A 21,459-nucleotide genomic window follows, 5' to 3' on the forward strand; every position below is an offset into this window, starting at 1 on the left:
GACATGATTCAAGATTCAGTGAAGGGCTCAGAGGGAGAATCAGTAAAACATCAAATAACGATGTCAAACTTTTCACGCGTGACAAGCTAAATGACAAAGCGTTGTTCTCACAGAGACTCGAAAGGAGCAACAGTTGGGATTTGCTTCCAAAATGAAACAGAGGAAATTATTCAGGCCAATTTGTGCTTTTGACAGGTGAAACACCATCTGAATGAAGATGTGGGTACACATCATGAATGAAATTGGGCACAGATGCTCATGAGCATGGACACGAGGAGAGGAGAGGAGAGAAGAGGAGAAGAGAGGAGAGGAGAGGAGAGGAGAGGAGAGGAGAGGAGAGGAGAGGAGAGGAGAGGAGAGGAGAGGAGAGGAGAAGAGAAATGTCACAAAACTGGCTATATTTCTAAGAGATTTGTTCAGCACAAGCCATAAAAGGTGACCTTACTGCAGGGGTGATGAGGTAGAATCCTCTGACTGTTATCCAAGATGGGTACAACAGGCAGTTCTGACTGTCACACTCAACACAAGGAATAAACAAGAGACCATAAATGGCTTTAATGAGTGAAAAAAGACACCCAAAGCAGCAAGGGGGAAAGGACTGCTAAATGATTCTTGACTTGGGCAATGGGGTGTGTCCATGACCTGGAATCCCAGCAGGTTTTCTCTGAGAAACCAAGGGCTCACATGCTGCTGCTCACATTGCAAGAAGCAATTGGTAGATACTATATAGCCTGGTCCCAAGGTTTCCACTAAGTCTGGATAGTCCATGGATGTCCAGTTATTTTATTACAGCTCCCCTATGTAACTTCATCAAAGCTCACAGACTTCCTCCCAATTCCCATGAATTGCCTAACTTCAGGACTCCAGAAAAGAAGCTGGTTCTTGCAGGATACCTAAAAGAACAAAAATTACAGTGGACAGCTTGTTCCCTCCATACTGGCGTAGAGTTTGCTGGTATTGCAAGCAGGCAAAGCTTCCCTGCTTCCCAAAGGGAGAATGGAAAGCTGGAACATCATCCTGGAGTAAAGAGACAGGTGTCAGTGGGGGAAAAAAGAAAGCTTTTGTTCTCATTGACTCTGTTCATCTGAATGGAAAATCCAGGCAAGGAGACTGGCAGGCCTGCAGTTCACAATGCCAGGCCTCCTGGTTTCTAATTTTAGAACAAAGTACTCCTGCCCACACTGCCTTTCCTTAACAACCCTGTTACACTTATTTTCAGAGGGTGATTTCATAAGGTCTCACAGAAGCAGGGACTAGGCAGATATACTTGAAGAGTCTGAAAAGAAGCAACTGTGTAAATAAGAAAAACCTATAATTTTTCATCAGAGCAGAATCCAGAGTGGGTGTGATAAGCACTGTTTTAGGAAGCACTGGCTCAAGTGTTCAACAGGATTTGTACCCTGCTACAGGAGTGCAAAGGGAATAAAACCAACCTCCAGCCATGTGACAGAAAATGTACAATGTTTGGTACAAATCCTGGGCCTGAGCAAACTGCCCATCCCTTATGGACATCTGTTTTTCCTGCCCACTCTAGCTGCCTGGATCAGCAATCCAACAGCCACGTGGGTGCAGAGTCTGCTGTGCTGCTCTCACAGCCAGTGTTGGACACCTCACACCCTTTACATCAATACACATCCAAAGCTGGCTGAGACTCTCTTGCTGTTAAACCCACTTTTCTTTCCTCACCGTCACATCGAGAGCTTCGAATCTTTTAACTCACGATGCAGAGGTGTGTGTTTGGAGGAAACCAATGGGAAAACCCCCTTTGCAGGCAGCAGGGCACCCCTGTGTTGCCCAGCCTCCTGAGGAGGCTCCTGGCGTTGCAGTGCACGTGGGTGGCTGTCTCGCTGCTCTGAGTAAGCTGCAAGAGGATGTCAGCATTGCCAGACTTGGCCCAGCTTAATGTCAACCAAGACACTGTGGGGGAAGCCTGACTGCAAACAAAAGCAAAGCCAACTGCACTGTTTGTCCTCATCCAAATGAAGGCAAAGGGAAACAGGGAAGATTTATAAACTGGGGTGTTGCTTTTTTTTTTTTTTTCATTATTTCTAATATGATAAAGAGACATGTTGTCTTCTAAGCATTGCAAGCTGACAACAGTGTTTTCCTTGGGCATGAGCCAAAGTTTTGGCTCCTCTTTTCTGTTACCAAACATGAGCCCTGTGGGATGAGTCACTGGTTCTCAATGGGCTGCAGCTGCTGAGCCAGGAAAAGGAGCCCTTGGTGCACAGAGCAGAGATCAGGAGATGATGTGTCATGTGGGTTCCATGGAGAACCACATCACTTCCCACAGGCAGCCCATGCAGGCTGCATGCAGAGCACCTCCAGGCCTGGAGGAGATGGAAGTAAAGCCAGGAGTCCCCACTGGGGCTTGGGTACCACGTTTAATTTCTGGTCAGCTGGTCAGAGTCCATGTGGCTTCACCAAAAGCTGCACTTCAGCAGCTCAGGTAGTTAAATAAGCTGCAGCAATTTGTTGCTGTAAATCTGGATCCTGAATCTCACCAGCTCCTTGCTGAAGCATGAGCTGAGCCCTTCTCCATCCTCTGCCAGGACAATCAGTGAAGTTACACAAGGGAAGCAGGTGGCTGGAGACCACATCAACCAAGCATTTCCTAGAATCAGAGACTCATTTCAGTTGGAAAAGACCTCGAGTATTAACCCAGCACTGCCACATCCACCACTTAGCTGTGTCCTTAAGCACCACATTTACACTACTTTTACATCCCTCCAAGGATGGTGACTCCACCACTTCCCTGGCCAGGCTGTTCCTGTGCTTGGTTTCCTCTTATGAGTAGCTGAAGGATAAAAAGGATCCGGAGGGAGAATTCAGTGAGTAAGGGATGTGTGACTACTGGTGTCCAATGTCAGCTGACGGAAGCTATAAGATGAGGCAAAGCCTTTTCACTTCAGCCACTTCTGCCGGTGCTGAGAACGAAATACATTAATTATTGCTAATTTACAGCTTGCCTTTTGTCGGTCAGCAGGTGACAAACTCTCTGCAAAGCTGGTTGCTGTGCTAGGGGACATCACATCGCAGCCACGGGATTTGAAGGACAAGCTCCGATCAACACAGTCGGAGCAGGGCGAGGCTCGGTGACACCGACCTTTGCAGAGGGTCGCTGTCGCCGTGGCTGAGCCTTAGCAGCGAGGCTGCTCCCTGATGCTGCTGCGTGAAAGATCGATTAAAAAAACATAAAGAGGTTAAAAAGACACCCAGCAATAAGTGTGACGGCCGGGGAAGGGCTGTGGCATAAGCTGCCGTGGAAAAGCGCGGGGATCCCGAGGGATGTGATGTCGCCCCGGTCCCCATGCCCTGCAGGGATGCAGGACGGGACGCGCCCGCCGCACGGGATGCGCTGGGGGCGGACACGGGATGCGGGGGCAGGACAGCTCCTCCCCGGCGGGGCGGGATGAGGGGCCGGGCAGAGGGGACACCGCCGGGCACGGGGAGGACACAGCAGGGCCGGGGGAGGTGGCAGAGGCCACGCTGAGGGACCATGCCGGGCACGGCCATCTGCGTGCTGCGCTGCGACCTGCGCGCCCACGACAACCAGGTAGGGAGTTTCTGCGGGGATAACCCCGCTGCTCGGCAGGATGGGGAGGGATTCTCCCTGCATCCTGCCCCCGCAGCTCTCACGGCCCTCCCTGTGTTTCCAGGTGCTGCACTGGGCTCAGAGCAACGCGGATTTCGTGGTTCCCCTCTACTGCTTCGACCCGCGGCACTACCTGCGCACCCACTGCTATGGTTTCCCCAAAACGGGGCCACACAGGCTCAGGTTTTTGCTGGAAAGTGTGACGGATCTGAGGGAAACGCTCAAGAAAAAAGGAAGGTAGTTAAGAAAGCACCGTGCAAATAACATCTAGTTTTATTTTTCTACTCTTTTCCAACACATACCATGCTGTGAGTTGGTTCATGCAGGGTAATCTGGGCTCTGATGGCTTATTGCAGAGAGCCACTGTCCTTCTGTTAGATGCAGTGTGGTCCCATGTGGAGCCCCTGTTCAAGTGACCTGCTGCTGGGGGACAAAGAGCCTGCACAGGGGACAAAGAGCCATCCAGGCTCTGTGCCACATGGGTTTTGCTGTCTGGAACTCTGATGCCACAGGTGTGTTCAGCCTTCAGTGCTTTGCTCGGAGCCCTGACAGTGGGAGATACCAATGGCACTCTTTTGAGATGTGGGTAATTACAGTAGCCACTGTGGCCTCTGGCCTTTCTTGTCCCTGGAGAGTTTTCCCTAGGACTTGAGGCAGCCCAGCATGGATCCCTGGCTTCTGAGACTGGAGGGTTCTGCCCTGTCCCACTAAACCCAGTCTCTGGTAGGTTGCTCTGTGGGAAGGGGGTCTTCAGAGATGCCTCATTTATGGTGCCTTTGGAACCGTAATTAGGGTAGACCAGGGCCTGAGGAATCCATTAGCAGGTAATATCTGGCTTTGGCTAACGAAAGATCATAGAGTCATAAAATAGTTTGGGTTGGATGGGGCCTTTAAAGGCCATCCAGTCCAACCCCCTGCCATGAGCAAGGATATTTTCAACCAGATCAGGTTCAGGACTCCATTCAATCAGACCTTGAATATTTCCAGGGATGGGACACCCACCACCTCTGTGGGAAACCTGGGCAAGATGCATCAGGCAGCCCTTTAATTTCTGTAGTGTGTGAGGGTGAACAGATTCAGTTTTAGGTAACAGCCTGGCTTTGTGCCCAGTCATCCTTTCTAAGGCATTCGGAGTGGCAGAAATGTGTTTGACACAAACTAAGCCCCAGAGGCTTACAAATTTTGTTCAGGGGCTCCTAAAAAATGCAGGCTGGTCAAATCCTGTCTGTCTGCCTCCACACACTGTGCTCCATAGAAAATTAGGACATGGGTGCTTGCCTGGGCTGGGACGAGGACCTCTTTGCACACAAAAATAACAATAATACCAAACCTATTTCAGGCCAGTATTTTGTATTTTAGTACCCTGGTTGTGAGGAAGGGGAAGCCGGAAGATGTGGTCCGTGATCTGATTACTCAGCTGGGCTCTGTCAGCGTTGTGGTTTTCCATGAAGAGGTAAGGGAAATACTCGAGTTAAAATTATGCTGTGAAGGTTTCTTCCACAACCGAGTGGTGATGCAGATCCTGTGTGTTCGGAGCTTTTCTTGGCTGTGGTGGTGTTAACCTCGGGGAAACTGAGTAGTTCCTGGGATGGGGAATCCCCAAGTGGGAGTCCTCGATGGGGCAAAGGGATGAAGGCAATGTGGAGGAGGCAATGCATGAGGAGGGCAAGACCAGGGCCAGGGTCTGTGTGCAGGTGGGAGCTGAGGCTGTGCAGCCATGGCCTCACTCTCCTGTTCTCCCCAGGCCACGAAGGAGGAGCTGGATGTGGAGGAGGGGCTGTGCCAGGTGTGCAGGCAGCACGGGGTGAAGATTCAGACCTTCTGGGGCTCCACGCTGTACCATCGGGATGATCTTCCCTTCAGGCCTATTGACAGGTGGGCTGATCCATGGTGTCACATTTGTGTCTCACTCCCAGTCATCTGGTCCCGCAGGAAAAGGACCCATTAGTCCATCTATTTGTGCTTTTATGGAACAGTGCTGTCATGCTGAGGCACACAGAGGGGAAACAGCACATTGACCCCTCTGCACTAGTAGGATTTATGCTTCAATATGTCTAAAGCCAAGGTGTGTGTTTCACCATTTATTAAGGGGCTGGAAAAGACCTCTAAGATCATCAAGTCAAGCCATGAACTAAGCCAAACCCACCACTAAACCATGTCCTTCAATGCCACATCCACACATCTTTTAAATCCCTCCAGGGACAGTGACTGCACCACTTCCCTGGACAGCTTGTTCCAGCCTGAGCACCCTTTCTATGATGAAACTTTTCCAAATACCCAATCTAAACTTCCCCTGGAGCAACTTTCTAGAGTCACAGAAAATTTTGGGTTGGAAGGGACCTAAGAGATTACTTACTTCCAACCCCTCCTTTGTGTGTGGACTCTTCAGTAGTCACTTGAGGTGTAGTTGATGGAGTTGAGTGATTCATGGTGTTCTGTGTAAAATGTGTAAAATAAGGGGCAGATGAGTCAGGCCATGAAAATGCCTGTTTTTCTCCTTCAGCTGAAAAGGCACCATGAGGATGCAGATTTTTACACTGAGGTGAGCTGTGTTAATCAGAAGTTAGGTGAGATTAATCTGGCTCTCATGGATTTCCCCATCAGGACACACCTTACATTGAAAAGGCACAATTTGCATCAGAAGCAGAAAGAAACTGGGCGAAGGACTGAGCTTCTGGTGGCTGTTATCCCCGGGGGCATCTGCCTCTATTGTGGCTGGCAGTGTCCAAACAGGCATCACAAACGTGAGAGGACAGCCTGGAATGCTAATCCTCCTCCTGAGGAAGGGGTGTGTGGGGTGTGGAGGGGCCAGGGCAGCCACCCTGCAGTGACCTGAGTGCTCTGTCCCTGCAGGTTACCTGATGTCTACACTCACTTCCGAAAAGCCCTGGAATCCCAAGCCAAAGTCAGGCCAACCCTGCAGATGGCAGAGCAGCTAAAGCCCCTGGCTCCAGGGCTGGAAGAAGGGAGTATCCCTACAATGGAGGATTTCGGACAGAAGGGTGAGAAAACTTCATTTGGCTATTGCTCCTGTGAGATCCTACTAGGGTTCTGTTCTTTAAGATATCCTACTTAGATCTGTTTTTAAAAATACGGTTTATGAATTCCCTGCTGCTCCAGATTCCCAGATGTTCAGCCAGGGTGAAGTACCTGTAGTGGCTGCACTTGAGCTCTGATTGCTATTGCAAGCCAAGCATCTTGCACTGCACATTATATTCTCTCACAGAAGTGTCTCCTTGTAAAGATGCAGAGACAACGAGTGCTCAAGAGATAAATGAAAAATATTCCCTAAGGGTGATTGGATTATTATGGCCCTTTCAGTCTAGGAGTTGCTGCAGAAGCATCTGCCTCTAGTTGCAGGGTTAGGCAGATATTTGTCCTCAAACTGAAAAAGAGTAGATTTAGATTAGATGTGAAGAAGTAATTCTTCCCTATGAGGGTGGTGAGGCTCTGGCACAGGGTGCCCAGAGAAGCTGTGGCTGCCCCTGGATCCCTGGAAGTGTTCAAAGCCAGGTTGGACAGGGATTGGAGCAACCTGAGATAGTGGAAGGTGTCCCTGAAATGGCAGGGGTTGGAACTGGATGATCTTTAATGTCCCTTCCAACCCAAACCAATCTGTGTGATTCTATGATTGTATGATATGTCTTACTGAGAATCAAAACAGGGAGGCAGTGGTTGCCCTTCAAACAGTAGCTAAGCCTCAGTTCACTCACACTGCAAACGAAGGTAAACTCCCTGTGTGCAAGGAGCTGCCCTGCAGCTGGGTAGGAAACATCCTCTTAGTGATTTTTAATATGTTTGATGTGCTCCTTATTTTGAAGGGAGACCACACAATCTTTTACACCCTCAAAGCAGACATCCCCACTGCTGAGCATCCCTAGATTTTAAGCTCCCTGCCTTTGAGATGCTTTCCCAGGGGGTAACAAGGTGCTGGTGTTTTCTGTGGCAGATCCTGTGACTGATCCACGAACAGCCTTCCCCTGCAGTGGAGGAGAGACCCAGGCTCTAATGAGGCTGCAATATTATTTTTGGGACACGGTAACTCTTACATTTCCTTGCCTACATCCTCCCCCTTGTACACAGGGCTGTGCAAGTGGGTGAGGCTGCAATTTCACTTCCTAATAATATTTCCTTAGGTCCTGTATAAAACTTTGCAAAGGAGGGAATTAGCATTATTTCAGTTTTTTCAGAAAGACAAACTAGACCAAAAAGAAGTCATCTGGGAATGGGGAATGTAAGCCAAATGCTTAGGAGCCTAGTTTACTGGCCATTTCGCTGAAGTATTTTTTTCCATTAACTTCTGGGACTTGGGACAAAATTTTTGAGCTGCTTTACCTTGATTTGCTCCTTCTGTGCTCATGTCCCACGTCATCAGCAATGTAGTTCCTCTGTTTTGGAGGAGTGAAAAGTGGCCTGAAGGGCTGGAATTGCAACTGGGGTGAGGAACAAGCGACCCAAGTTCTGCCCGCAGTTATAAATAGTAGGAGGTTTCTGTAGTGTGGTTTAAAAGCTTGCAGCCAATGATGACAGCTACCACTTGTTTCCTTGCTTTGGTGAAGCTCCTGCTGACTGCATTTTGTCAGACAGTTTTTGAACTTCTTTCTGGGGCTAATTTGAGGAACTGTCTTGAATTTGCCTTGTTTGAATTCAAAAGCACATGTGCTGATTTCCAACAGCATCAGACCCCAAGCAGCTTTGTGGATAAAGGAGGGAGCACCTCTCCAGCTGAGATGGGTTAAAAGTGTGGTGTTCCCAGCACCTCACTGGGACAACTCCAGGGCATCCTTTCAGCTGGGTTTCCAAAGTTCCTACATTCCTTTGCTTTTGGGGAGCATTGTCCTGGTTTAACCCCAAGAGGCAGCTCAGCCCTACACAGCTGCTCCCTCAGTCCCTGCCAGTGGGATGGAGGAGAGATTCAGAAGGATTAAAGTGAGAAAAGTCATGTGTTGAGGTAAAGACTGGTTAATAGGGAAAGCAAAAGCTGCGTGCACAGGCAAAGTGAGGTAAGGATTCATTTAATACTTCCCATCAGTGGGGAGGTGTTCAGCCATCCCCAGGAAAGCAGGGCCCCATCACAGTTACTTGGGAAGACAAATGGCATCACTCCAAACATCTCCACTCTCTCCTTACCCAGCTTTATATACTGAGCATGACATCATATGGTCTGGAATACCCTTTGGGTCAGCTGGGGTCAGCTGTCCCAGCTGTGTCTCCTCCCAACTCCTTGTGCACCCCCAGCCTGCTTGGGGTGGGGTGGTGAGAGAAGCAGAAAAGGCCTTGAGGCTGTGTGAGCTCTGCTCAGCAGTAAGGAAAACATTGGTGTGCTATCAGCACTGTTTTCAGCACAAATCCAAACCAGCCCCAGATTAGCTACAGTGAAGAAAATTAACTCCATCCCAGCCAAAATGAGTAGAGTGTGCATAGCTTCTGCTCTTGGTTAAACATTAATATAATCAGTGCTGGAAAACCTGTTCTTTCCTCTTTTGTAGTGCAAATGTTGTCTTCCCCAGTGAGCTGCAACAGCCCTTTAGCAACTGTGACCTGTGCAGTGAAGGGGATCAAGGAGAGATGGGTCTTCCCTCTGTCCTCTGCATTGTCCATGGAATGCTCAGAACTTGGAAGATCTGCATCCTGCTGTAAATGTGGGGGCACAGAAAGAACAGTGATCAGGCTTCCTGCAGCTGAGTGATTGTTGGGTGGTGTCAGAGTGGTTCTCAAGCCCCCAAATAAGCAGCCAGTTGGATAAGGGAGCCAGCTGCCCATTCCACTGGTGCTTCTGCATGGATTATTGATCCAGGATCAGATGGGAATGGCCAGGGAGCAGCACAGCCAGGTGCACAGTGCTGGTAGAAAGAAACATGCTACAGGCATGAAGTGGGGAGCACAGCTTGTGACACACATCCCAGAGCTGTAATGAAAACTGCTGGCCTGATTAATCCCTGAGCACTGGAGGCAGGAATTTGGCAGCTGTGCAATCCTTGCAGGCAGCCATAAGAGGGAACCCAGCCCTGCCAGGTTGCTCTGGCTCCAGAAGGAAAGAAAACAGCAGCTTGCTTGTAAAGTATTAAAACCTTTTGTTCTTTTGCTCTTCCAGAACCTGATTGCATCTTACAAGGAGACTCGGAATGGGCTGGTGGGAATGGATTACTCAACCAAATTTGCACCATGGTAAAGATTTTTTTTGTGAGACTGGAAAATCCTTTTCTGCTTCCATCCCAAACTGATGTTACCTGTCTGCTGAGTGCTGGGTATGGCTAGGGGTCTAGGTGTGATTCCTTTGGCCCTTTTTGTTGTGGTAGAGCAGCTCTGAAGCTGCACTTCCCTGGAGCTGCTGCAGTGCAGCAGAACTGGGTGTGCTGGGAGCACCATTGGACAGGGAGCAGGAGGGACTCACCATTTGCCTTTGGCTTGGTGCTGCTTTGTGTGGGAAGGGAAGGGCAGGGAAACAACACAGCTTCAGAGTGTTAGTTGGGTTGTAGCAGAACTCAGCCCAATTCTGTTTTTCTGAATACTCTGGGGCAAGCCATCCCACCTCACTGCCTTTCTCTTTTCCTGTGGGGTGAAGAGATACTTCTGATTATTCTTGTTGGAAAGGATCTTTTTTTTGGGTAAATATCTTGATTTTTAACTGGGGGGTTTGGTCCCTGGTGCTGGAAGAGGCAGACTCAATTCCAGACTGGAATTGCAGGCAGCAGAATCCAGTTCAGCCTAAGCTGAGACCATCTGGATTCTCCCAATAGAATTGCAATGAGAAGCAAATTTCTGAGGCTATAAAGGTTAGGATTTCTAGTTTCCAACTAGCTTCATGCTTTTATGGTTGCAGTGGATGGCTCCATCTGGTGGCACTTCAGGATTTCAGGACTGCTGGCACTGTGGAAATTTGTGGCCTCCACTTGAATTTTTCCAAGCTGGCCACTTGCCCAGAGCAGACAGTCCTGATCTGCCTGTCCCAAAATGTTCCTCTGTCAAATAATCAAAATCAGAGTGGTTCAGATTGCAGCCAGTCATTCCCATCTCACACTGGCCATTAGAGCTCGTCAGCAATTAAGGAAAAACTCTTCCTCAAGGCCTTTCTTCCTGTTTTCCAAAATTCATTAGAATGTCCAAGCCATAGTGGAAATGGCAATAAAATGCATTTCTAGGAAAATCAAGATAAAAGTTGTTCATTATGAGCCTGTATGATGGGGCTGGAGTCTGCAAGCTCTTTCCTGTCTTTCACAGCACTGATTTGGAACAAATAGAAGGAGCCCAGTGGGTTGAAATGCCAGAGTGGGATTTGATTCCCTGGTTTTCCTGCCTGGGCTCAGATTTTCAGCAGTCACTTGCCTTCTGTGGTTGCTGAAATGAGACACTGAAGGAAAAGGAGCCCTGGGCTTATGACAAGGAGGTTTGTAGTAAAAGGACAGGTAGGACAGGTGATGCAGAGGCTGACATTTGAGATCCTTTTCTGGGTTTGTCACTGGGTTTGTCAAATCATTTAGGAGCAACTTGTCAAACTTGTGTAAAAATGATTTCTCTCTGTAGCCTGGAGGCTCCTGTAACAGTCATACTCTGGGAAGGGGAGGATTTTCATTCTTGGAAGGGATTCTCTCTCTTGAAGAGTTGCAGAGGAGTTACACAACTTGACTAAAGCCATTTAGGAAGTCAGGGTCAGAACTGCAAAACAAGCAGAACTTTTTATCTAGAGTTGTTTAGACAACAACTCTAGACACAAAACTGCCCCTGCCCTCCCTCTGAACTGACATCAAGCTGTCAGTCCTGCATGGCATTCAGGACATCATTCCTCTGCTTTCAGGCTGGCACTGGGCTGCATCTCACCTCGATACATCTATGAGCAGATCCAGAAGTATGAGAGAGAGAGAACAGCAAATCAGAGCACATACTGGTATGTCTTTGCACCATCAGCAGGGCTTATTTTCTCTGAAAAGGAACCTGGCATTTTGTGCACAGGAGAATGATTTGTTAACTCTCGTTGTAATTAATGTTTGTTTTTCCTGTGCCTGCTGGCTGGTTCCTCTGAATTGCACTGTAGTTCTTTTTCAGTATGGATTTATTAGTCTGTCTTTGACACCCAGGGGCTTTAGGCACTGTGTAAGTAAAGATTATGAATGCTAGTTGTCATTATTATTGCTGGGGAACTGTAGTTCATGATTTTTAAAAACAGTCTCAGCAAATCAACACCATCCGTCTCTGTGTTGTTATTATGGGCTAGATGAGAAGGAAGAATAATTTACAAATAAAAGCCACAGGGTTTTTCCTGCCAAGGATATGAGCAGGATTTCACCCCAAAGTCTCAGCAACTGACTTGTACAAATCCCATGGTGTTTGAAGGAAATGGCACCGTGTTTGCTCAGCTGCCTGGCAATGACCCCCACACCAGAGCAGAGAGCAAGAGGGCACTGGAAATTGGGTTTAATGCACCCACCTTGCCACCTGTCCTCTTCCTCACCTCTCCATTGGCTGCTCTCCTGCCTGCAGGTTCTCCTGGGGGAGTCTGGGGATGGTTGAACTCAGTTTATCCATCCCTGGGCTGGCGTTGAACTTGCCTTGCTCAGCTCTGCCCTGACACTGTGAATCAGAACCTAGAGCTCTGATAGAGAAGCAGGTTCATGTTAGAGCCTGGCCTAACACTGGACTTGGATGGGAAAAATCCCAAACCATAACATCTGTGCAAAATCTAGAAACTAAATAATTCTTTTTGGTTTGTTACATTTGCAACATGTCAAACAGCACAGTGGTTGGTGAAGAACAGGCAGAACACTGCCAACCATTCTGGCCAAAATGCTCAGTTTCATTAAAATTCAAGTGACAGATAAAATATCAACACCCTTGAAGTGCATGTTTGGGGTTTTTTAACTTCAAAGACAATTAAGAGAGGAAAGGTTTCAAGAAATGAACATACTCATGTTTTCCATCTAACAGTCAACCAACCTGCTGGCAGCTGGCATGCCATGGTGATTTTAGCATTTTAAGTGTTCAGTAGTTATAAAAATGAAGCTGTCAAGCTCCCAAGAAGTCAGTTGTACAGTGAAGTAGGTTGTGGTGGCTGCACGTGAGGGACTCATCAAAGCTCAGTATTATGACACTACTTTTTAGGATTTGGACAGTGTCCTGTTCAGGTTGGACATTAGGAGGAATTTCTTCACAGGAAGGGTGATTAGATACTGGAATCGGTTTCCCAGGGAGGTGGTGGAGTCACTGTTCCTGGAGGTGTTCAGGGGAAGACTGGACATGGCACTTAGTGCCATGGTCTGGTTGCCCTGGTGGTGTTTGGTCATAGGCTGGACTTGATCTCAGAGTTTTTTCCAACCTAATTGATTCCCTGATTCTGTGATTCTGTTCAGCAACCAGATTTTTTCTGTCCAGCAACCAGATTCTGTTCAGCAACCAGATTTTGGGCTGACAAGAAAGATCTTGTCAGCCTAAAAATCAGCTGAGCAGAGTGCTTCCCATATGGCAGAGAGTTGAAGCAGGTCTCTGAGGCTGATGTGCCATCATTTTATAAGAAGCTCTTTTTCTATAAAAGTTTTTATATGAAACTGCCTATTTTCCATGGGCCAAGCAGCTGATCTCATGAGTTGGAGCTCTGCAAACCAGTTTTGAAAGGTGCCTTTAGTCCCTTGTGAAGGTTGTTGCTTAAATCAAGCCAAGCTCTGAGGAATGTGCTGATGCACTCGTTCTTGCGGAAGCGTGAAGCTGAATCAGGCCCTCGCCCTGCTCTTTGGAGAATTACATCCCAGTAGGGACGGAGGAGGAACACATTTCCTGAAACTCTGCTCCTGCATGTGAGCTAAGGAAAGCTTCCCAAGTGATTCATGCAAAGTTTGCTTTGCCTGTAGTCACCCAGCTGCAAGCCAGGTGAGTAGGCTTGGGGAAAGAACTGGTGTCAGGGGGAAGTCCCTGAAATTACTTGTTGTGAATAAACCTCACAGGGTTAATGATGGGTTGTATGGCAGCAAAATCCTAATTCGGGAATCACATCTGACCCACAGTGAAATACAGAGATGGCTTTGTGTTTCAGGGTCCTGTTTGAGCTGCTGTGGAGGGATTACTTTCGGTTTGTGGCCCTGAAGTATGGCAGAAGGATTTTCTCATTAAGAGGTGTGTATGGATCATCGTATTTGGAGTGGCAAGGTACTGTCTCATAACAGGGAAAGGAAGAGAAGAGGCTGTTGGCATTGAGTTGCACAAATTTTCTTCTCACAGTGCTTGTGTCACCACCCTGGATGCTGCTGGAGACTCACTTCTAGCACAGAAGTGCCTCAGCGTGACAGTGCTGGACACTGAGCCCCAAATCTGATTAGATATGGGGAGTATTATTAACACATGTCTGTGGGAAACAGCAGCACGGGAGTGAAGATGCTGTTTCCAGAGTCATTCCACCTTTAAGTAGAATCCAGACTCCAGGCTTGCCCAAGTTTACCAGAGGATGTGGGACAGAGGAACTGACCCAGCAGGGTGAATCCCAAGAAACCAGATATTGCAATACATAGGAAAAGTGTTAACTGGGGCTTCTGCCAGGTAATTCTGGGTTTAGTACCTGCTACAGAAATGGATTTCACATAAACATTGTCCTGAAATAAAGCTGAAAAAGAAAATACCAGCATGGGCCAGAGCACATCTTGGTCCACTTGTGAGGTCTGAGTCATTTTTAATTAAAAAGGGGAAAAAAATTGAGCAACCACCAGGAAAACAAATAGTCAAAATCCATTAGGGCTTGAGCACCCTCTGTGTGCAAAAGTCACCCCTTGGCAACACTTGAGGGGAGGAATGGATCATCTCTAAACCTGTGCAGAAAGTTGGTTTGTTTTGGCACTGAGAGGCTGAGCTTCACCCTCACACCTTGTGTCAACCAAATGCCCCTGGCTGTGCTGTTGTATGAGTAACTCACTGTGTCAGTGTTTCTTCATCAGCAGCTCTTTATTTTCCTCCATAGGGCTTCAAAGTAAAGAGATCCCCTGGAAGAAGGACCTTCAGCTCTTTGACTGCTGGAAAGGTCAGGTTTGGCTGGGTGTGCTGCTGTTTTCCACATGCCTCTTGGGGCTCACACATGTCCTGATGCTGACTTGGGTCTCTGTACAGCCCACAGGATTGTCCTGCTTTGTGAGGTGCACTGCAGGTAGATTTTCCTGCCAAGGAGGGAGTGTTTGTGACCTGCTGGTCCCTTCTGTTCAGTCACACAGAGGCTGACCAGCCCTTCTTATCAATGTTAGATTGCCGTGCCTGCTATAATTAGTTCTGTTTGCTTTGGTTACAAGGTTACAACAAATTTAGACTAAATCACATCTTTGGTAATCCCACAGTCTTTTCTTTAGTTTTCATAACTTTGTTGTAACATGAATAGCAAACAAAATATCTCAAAACTTGGAGGGACTAACAGATTAAAGTATCAAAATCAGTGAAATACACACCTGTATATCTTTTTTCTTGTTAATGCCATGTGTACCCATTTGCACACAGGATAAAATAAACCACCCAGGCAAAATAAATCCTTTCCTTAACAACAGACAAACTCTACTTTTCAGGTGCTAACCCTGGGGGATTTGTCCAGTACATCCCTCTGTTAGTCACCTGTCAAGAATCTCTCTGTTCTTGGCCCATCTCACTAATATTTATTTTACTCTGCAAAATTCCCTGCAACCCGCCTGATTGTTCTTCCAGTCTGAGATTTTTCTGTACCTTTTTTATTTTTTCCTTGCCAAAAATCCTCCTCAGCTTAATTTTCAGTGCGATATCCCATATAATTTCCAGTGGATCTTAGTGGCTGCACTCCAGCTAAACCACACTGAAATCTCTCCCTGCTGCTGTGCATTTGCACTGTCTTGGAAATGGCTGTGAATCCATGACCACAGGTCGGTTTACAAAAACATCCTGATGTCCAAGTGCTGTCTTTTGTCTCTGCAGAGGGCAAAACTGGGGTTCCTTTTGTGGATGCCAACATGCGGGAGCTGAGTGCCACGGGCTTCATGTCGAACAGAGGGAGGCAGAACGTCGCCAGCTTCCTCACCAAGGACCTGGGGCTGGACTGGAGGATGGGGGCAGAATGGTTTGAATACCTGCTGGTAAGAATGGAGCCTTTGTGCACCTGGAGTTCAATGACAGGCAGGAGGACAGCCCTGATTGATGAGAAAGGATATAGATGGTGATCAGTAATTTTCAGGCTGATCCAAGTCTATGTATATACTATTTGCAGGGTGTGAACTTCCCAAGGATCACATAAGTAAAAGGAATTTTGCCACAGTAAAGCTATCATCAACCAAGATGTAGCTAGGAAGTTTGCAGTAATAGGTTGATAAGGCAGTAATAGGTTGCAGTAATAGGTTGATAAGTTTGCAGTAATAGGTTGATGTAGGGTTTTAGCCAGAGATCCATCACACTTGAGAAAACTTTCAAACATTATGTTAACAATGCTCTGATTTGCTCACCCCAGAGGCTTGGGAGGAGGGCAGCCCAGAAATAGGACATAAAAAGAAATGTGTGCTGGCACAGCATCTGTGCATTGATGGCTGTGGACAGGGAAGCCAGTCTAGTCAAGCACAGGCAAGTAGGGACAATAGCTGGATCAGCTTCCAGGGAGCTCCACCCTGGCTGGAGGCATCCTTCTTCATTCTGGGGTGTTACAGGCCTCCCTGCCAACTGGAGCACCAATTGCCCTCTCATATATCAATCAGCAGCTGTGCAAGCTCAGTTAAGTATCTGGGTCACTTCTCTGACCTCAGTCCCCATGGATTCTCATGGTACTGACTGAAAAAGCCAAATACTCACATCAGCCTCACTTTAACAGTCTTATCTGTGGGATACAGGAGGCTACTGGCAATCAGAAAACTTTCCACTCACTTGGAGTGCTGGAGGGACACAGAAAGCCCAATTGCCTTCCCATTATTTGCAGTTAAAAGTGCCTTTTTTGTGAATGTTTTTTTTTTAACTTCCTTGGAGCTGGGCTTTGACATGGCTTTGGCTGCAGGAGGAAGGTCTGGGTGCTGTTCCAAGGCTGTGAGCAGCAGTGGGTTTGCACTACAACACAGTGCAGGACTTCAGGATCCTCCAGGAAGGGGTTTTGGTAGCTCCATGCAGTGATGCTTTCCCAGATAAGAGCAAGAGCTTTCCACAAGTGTGTCCTGTTCCACAAGTAAGGAACACCTGGAAGGTCTCACACTAGAAAGCTGCTCCCTGTGTTATCTGCATTTATTTCTAAGGACATGAGTGCTACCAGCCCAGCACTCTGCACTGGCCCTTTCACCTCAGGAAGCCCCAGATGCTGATGGACACTGTAGGTTGGTGTGGCACAGGCTGATCTTTGTGCCCTTCTGTTTCAGCCTGTGTCACACAGCTCTGTCACTGCAGCCTGGTGGCATCCCCAGAGCAGCATATAGGAGACATCAGCTTGGTGGGGAAGACATGGCTGTAGAAGAGCAGAGGCCAGTACTGAACTGAAACTGGTCTCACTTGCCTCTAAGAAAAGGAAAGTGATGCCTATTTCATCTCCAATACTGTCAACAAAGGCCCCTGAGTGTTTGTGTGTGCCATCCACACCAGACAGGCAGGGAAACTGAGGCACAAGCTCTCTGCAACCTACTGGAGCCAGGGGAAAGGCCAGAGACCACTGGTGTCCTGAACTGAGAATATCTCAGCTCTGACTTCATTGATTTCATTCACAGGGTCAGGCCCCAAGGAAAGGCAGAGAAACAAACAGAAGAGAATGCCAGGAAGGGGCAAGGCTGAGGGGGAAATGAGCCTGCCTCCTCCGGGCCCCCTTGGATTTGCCCTCACCTCCCACACACTTTCCTGTATGCTAATCACACAATCAGGCCTCCCATGGCATCTTTCTTCCCTCCTTATCTCACCAGCTAGAGGAAGGGAGCTGGGAAGGGGAAGCCTGGTGTGCAGGGAGCAGAGTTGGCTGCTGCTCACCCTGACCCCAGCACTCACTGGCTCTGCAGGGAAAGGAAAACTTGACAGAACCCATTCCCTGTGCCTTCTGCCCATCCTGGTGCACTGAGCTCCTCACTCTAAGGAGCAGCTGAGATCTTGGAAACATCTCTGTGTGTTGCTGCTGTGGCTGCAGTAAAGGGAGAACAGCACTGAACCAGCTCTTTCTGCCACAGCTGCTGCTTTTGCAGCACAGACACCCCTAGGAATGCTCAGAGATGCCACACCTGCTTTGCTATCACTTCCATGCCCCTCCTGAGCTGGGTTTAAATGTCCTACAACTGGAAAACTGGTGTTGGATTAAAGCTACCCTGCCCAGCTGAAGAGTGCTCAGATGGGATAATGTTCTGCTCTCATTTGTGCCTGTTCCAAAAGCTGTGCTCCATTTTACCTAAGCATCCTTGAGATCTTTTTATTTGTTTAGATGAGGACTAACTTGACAGTGGGAGAAAACTGCAGTGCTTGTACTGTTTGCATCTTCATATAGACTGTGTGGTTTCTCCTCACAGTCTGAGATAGACTTCTCTCCAGTGTGCCTAGTAGGATCTGCAGAGATGATTTTGTCAGTCTGTGGTGTCTGGGTAACTGGTCAGGAAGAATTTTCAATTTTCTCTCACATTTGAATACTTTTTTTACTGTAAACACTCCAAAGTTAGGGCTACTTGTGAAGGCAGAAAAAAAGAATTTTCTTTATAAGAAAGGAAACTGAGACAGAGACTTTGTTTGAACTTTTATCTGTCTCATTGACCTAAGGATCATGAATTGAAGTAGCCTGGGAAGCTGATCCCAGCTGTAGAAAGCTGCTATGCAGCACAGTCCTTTTCTGAGCCAGAAGAGGAGCTTGTATCTACATGGGAGAGCTCTGACCACCCCAGTCTGGCTGGAGTGAATCCCATTCAAGGAATTTTCCCCTTGAGCTAAAGGATGGACAAGAAGATTCACCAAGGGCCAGCCCAGCTTTTCTGACTCTTTTCTCCTTTTGTTCTCAAGGTGGATTACGATGTTTGTAGCAATTATGGCAACTGGTTATACAATGCTGGCATTGGCAATGACCCACGGGACAGCAGGAAGTTCAACATGATCAAACAAGGCCTGGATTACGATGGCAATGTAAGTCTTGTTTGGCTGTTTTACAAGGATGAGCGCAGGGAAGGATGTGGTGTTTTCAGGGAGCAGAGGAGATCAGTCTGCTCTGTGGATACAAAAGCAGTTTTTGTGCCTCCTGGCCAACAGCCAGGCAAGTTCCTCGTTGTGTGCAGGGAGATGTGACTTTACCAAGCTGCCACTGTCCCCAGGGAGGCTGGAGCTCCCCACACGCTCCCTGGTCGGTGTGTTTAGTGTTTCATCACCATTTCCTCCGAGTCACAGCCACATCCCGTCAGTACCTCACAGAGATGCTTCCCTGAGCACAGAACAGCTTCTTGGAGAAGTCAGGAGTTACCAGAGAGACAAAACTGCTCCTTGAGAGCTGCTGAATTGTAGAGTAAACCTGTGACTCCTCTGACTATCCTCTTAAATGGTGGGAGCAGAAAAATTATCTTTCCATGTGCTTAGCCAGTGTTTACACACTGGATTACCCATTTCCACACTGTTCCTTTCCACACTATTCATGTCAGGCTGTGCTGTTGCCTTTTTGGCACTGTAGCTGGCAGGATGTTATAAGAAATCAGAAATTGGTCCTAGTAGAGGACACAGCAGTAGAGTTAATAGGAGAGATTCAGCAGCACAAGAGTGTGCAGCTGAGCTACTCATCCTAATTTCCTTCAGTCACGGGAAACTTCTTGGGGGTAACTTCATTTCAGGATGTCCTAAACAGGACAGGGGAACAGTGCCAAAAATGCACCTCTGCCTCCCTCCTCTGCCTGCAGAGTGAGCCTGTGAGGAGATCTCTGACATCCAGGGCTATCTTTAAGAGCTCATTCTGGGTAGGGGATTTAGCAGGAGGGGCTAAGGCTTGTCAGAGATAACTGATGCTGTACAACACCAGCTTCTCTACCTGGAAATTCTCTGCCTGGCTCCTCTCTTTCCCCTTGAGAAAGACCCTTGCTGGGAAGCCCTTACAGATTGTCACTGAATGGATCCTGTTCCATTGGTTCTGTTTGCAGGGGGATTACATCCGGCTGTGGGTGCCAGAGCTGCAGGGCATAAAGGGAGCAGACATCCACACTCCCTGGGCACTGAGCAGTGCTGCTCTCTCCCTGGCAGGAGTAACTCTAGGCAAGACCTACCCAGAGCCAGTTGTGACAGCCCCAGAGTGGAGCCGACACATCCCCCAGAGGCCTGTGAGTACTGGGAAGGCTGGGATGGGCTGGGAGAGATCCAGGAGGCTGCTCTGCATCTGTAGGAGTCTCTGTGAGTTCTGCTCTTCTTTGTCAGGTGTAAAGGGAAAAAAGTTGTTTTAATGCAAAGGGGCAAAAAGGCAGGGGCTGTGCCCTCAGGGCTATTTAGCTCTGTCTGTCCTGCTCATAGTGGTGAAGGATGTAAATTTTGCTGCTTTTCTGTCCTATCAGCCTTGTGTAGTCAGCAAGGCTTAGCCAGAGAATTTCCTTCTGACCATCCTTCCCTGCCCTGGCCAGCATGGAGGAATGGGGTATCTCCAAAGCCTCCACTGGCCTGACCACTCCCCAGTGCAGATGGACAGAAGGGAGCCATCCTTCCCTCTGTTCAGGAGGTGGAAGTAAAAACAACCAGCTTCCTGCTTGAGTGCATCCAAAGTGGAGTTCAGCAAGACCTGAAAATACAGGGACTGCTCCTTGCACTTTGCTTTTTTGGGTGTATCTCCTCTTTAGAATGGGGACAGAACAAGATGTTGATCCTGCATCATGTCAAGGCTTTTATCTGCTGCCTGGGGTGTTGCTCTTGGAGGAGGTGGATATGGAAGGAAATGCATATAACCAGGGGTTGTGTGTTACAAGGAGTTTTCAGCATTTTGCTTTTCCCCCATGCATCCTCCCTGCCTCCTCCTGAGTGAGGATAGTTTGTGGAGGCTCAAACTTAGGTGTTGTACAAAGTCAGTGAAGAGTGAAACACGTCCCCATTTCAGGTTTTAATCCCAAGGTGCAGTACCAAATTTTTAGTCCAGATTCCTTTGCCATGAGCAGGAAGTTTTGTGGAAGCAAAGCCTTCTGTTTCATCCATGTTGTTGGAGAGCCTGGATTACCAACCTCCTGGGATCAGAGACAGGACTCTATGCAGGAGCACCTTGGTGAGACACTGGTTTGAGGCACTGATAAAACTTGAAGCCAGAAAGCTTCTCCATTGGACCACAGTCCAATTTTGATCAACTTTCCCAGCTCACCTTACCAGAAACCCTGGTTTCCTAAATCCCAGCCTAGAGCAGTGCCTGTGAGGCCTTCCTGCCTTTTTTAGTGAACTTGTGAGGCAGAAATTCCATGTTCACATTCTCCTGCACGTCAGCACTGCTCTGTGCCCAGATTCACTCTGCAGCATCAGTAAATATCTCACTGTTCCTCTGTCATTTGCCACAGGGAGGAAGTCCCCATCCCAGGGGCAGGAGGGGACCTGCACAGGCACCACCACAGCACAAGGACAGAGGGATAGATTTTTACTTCTCTCGCAAGAAAGATGCTTGCTGAAGGCTGGAGGAGTGCTCAGCAGGAGGTTTTGCTGCTGAGGCTGTCTGGATAATGGGTAATCACCTCAAACAAGCCAAAGATACAGATCTGGCATGGTAAAGTAACTTGGTGGACATGGGTATTTGGAGATCATGTATGAGCACCTCTCCTTAAAATCTGGAGCCAATGTTTATGTGGCAGGTGTTCAGTCAGAACTGAAACTTCTTATGATAATTTTTCATGTTTTAAAGTTTTAAACCCACTGCTCGTTGTGCAATTAAAAATTTTGCTACTGGAATAGTTTATCTTCCTCATTTGCACACAGATCCATAGATACAGACTTCAGAGGATGTTCTTCTA

General features: G+C 47.9%; 1 protein-coding gene across 2 annotated transcripts; it reads left to right on the plus strand.

Annotated features, from left to right (window-relative positions):
• The first annotated feature begins 3,416 nt into the window (after window positions 1-3,416).
• LOC146440739 (cryptochrome DASH-like) lies at window positions 3,417-21,397 on the plus strand. 2 transcript variants are annotated; one of them, XM_085050180.1, is made up of 14 exons: window positions 3,417-3,556; window positions 3,660-3,832; window positions 4,955-5,048; window positions 5,340-5,470; window positions 6,449-6,597; window positions 7,545-7,633; window positions 9,690-9,763; window positions 11,391-11,480; window positions 13,617-13,696; window positions 14,532-14,591; window positions 15,500-15,657; window positions 18,515-18,634; window positions 19,630-19,876; window positions 21,013-21,397. In XM_085050180.1, the coding sequence occupies exons 1-14, from the start codon at window positions 3,500-3,502 to the stop codon at window positions 21,156-21,158; spliced, it is 1,668 nt and encodes a 555-aa protein (XP_084906306.1). In that variant the 5' UTR covers window positions 3,417-3,499; the 3' UTR covers window positions 21,159-21,397. The 2 variants fall into 2 exon arrangements, with proteins under 2 accessions (XP_084906306.1, XP_084906307.1); XM_085050181.1 differs by having other exon boundaries at window positions 19,630-19,806.
• Window positions 21,398-21,459: the final 62 nt, after the last annotated feature.

Source organism: Lichenostomus cassidix, chromosome 2 (genome assembly GCF_008360975.1).
Source record: "Lichenostomus cassidix isolate B80296 chromosome 2, HeHo_3.0, whole genome shotgun sequence".
Lineage (NCBI taxonomy): Eukaryota > Metazoa > Chordata > Aves > Passeriformes > Meliphagidae > Lichenostomus > Lichenostomus cassidix.

Bases quoted from the DNA above. Each gene is read 5' to 3' on its own strand.
- LOC146440739 (XM_085050180.1), top strand. From the start codon at position 3,500: ATGCCGGGCACGGCCATCTGCGTGCTGCGCTGCGACCTGCGCGCCCAC. The intron at 7,634-9,689 runs GTAACTCTTACA...TTGCTCTTCCAG, and splicing joins AATATTATTTTTGGGACACG to AACCTGATTGCATCTTACAA. The intron at 14,592-15,499 runs GTCAGGTTTGGC...TTGTCTCTGCAG, and splicing joins GCTCTTTGACTGCTGGAAAG to AGGGCAAAACTGGGGTTCCT.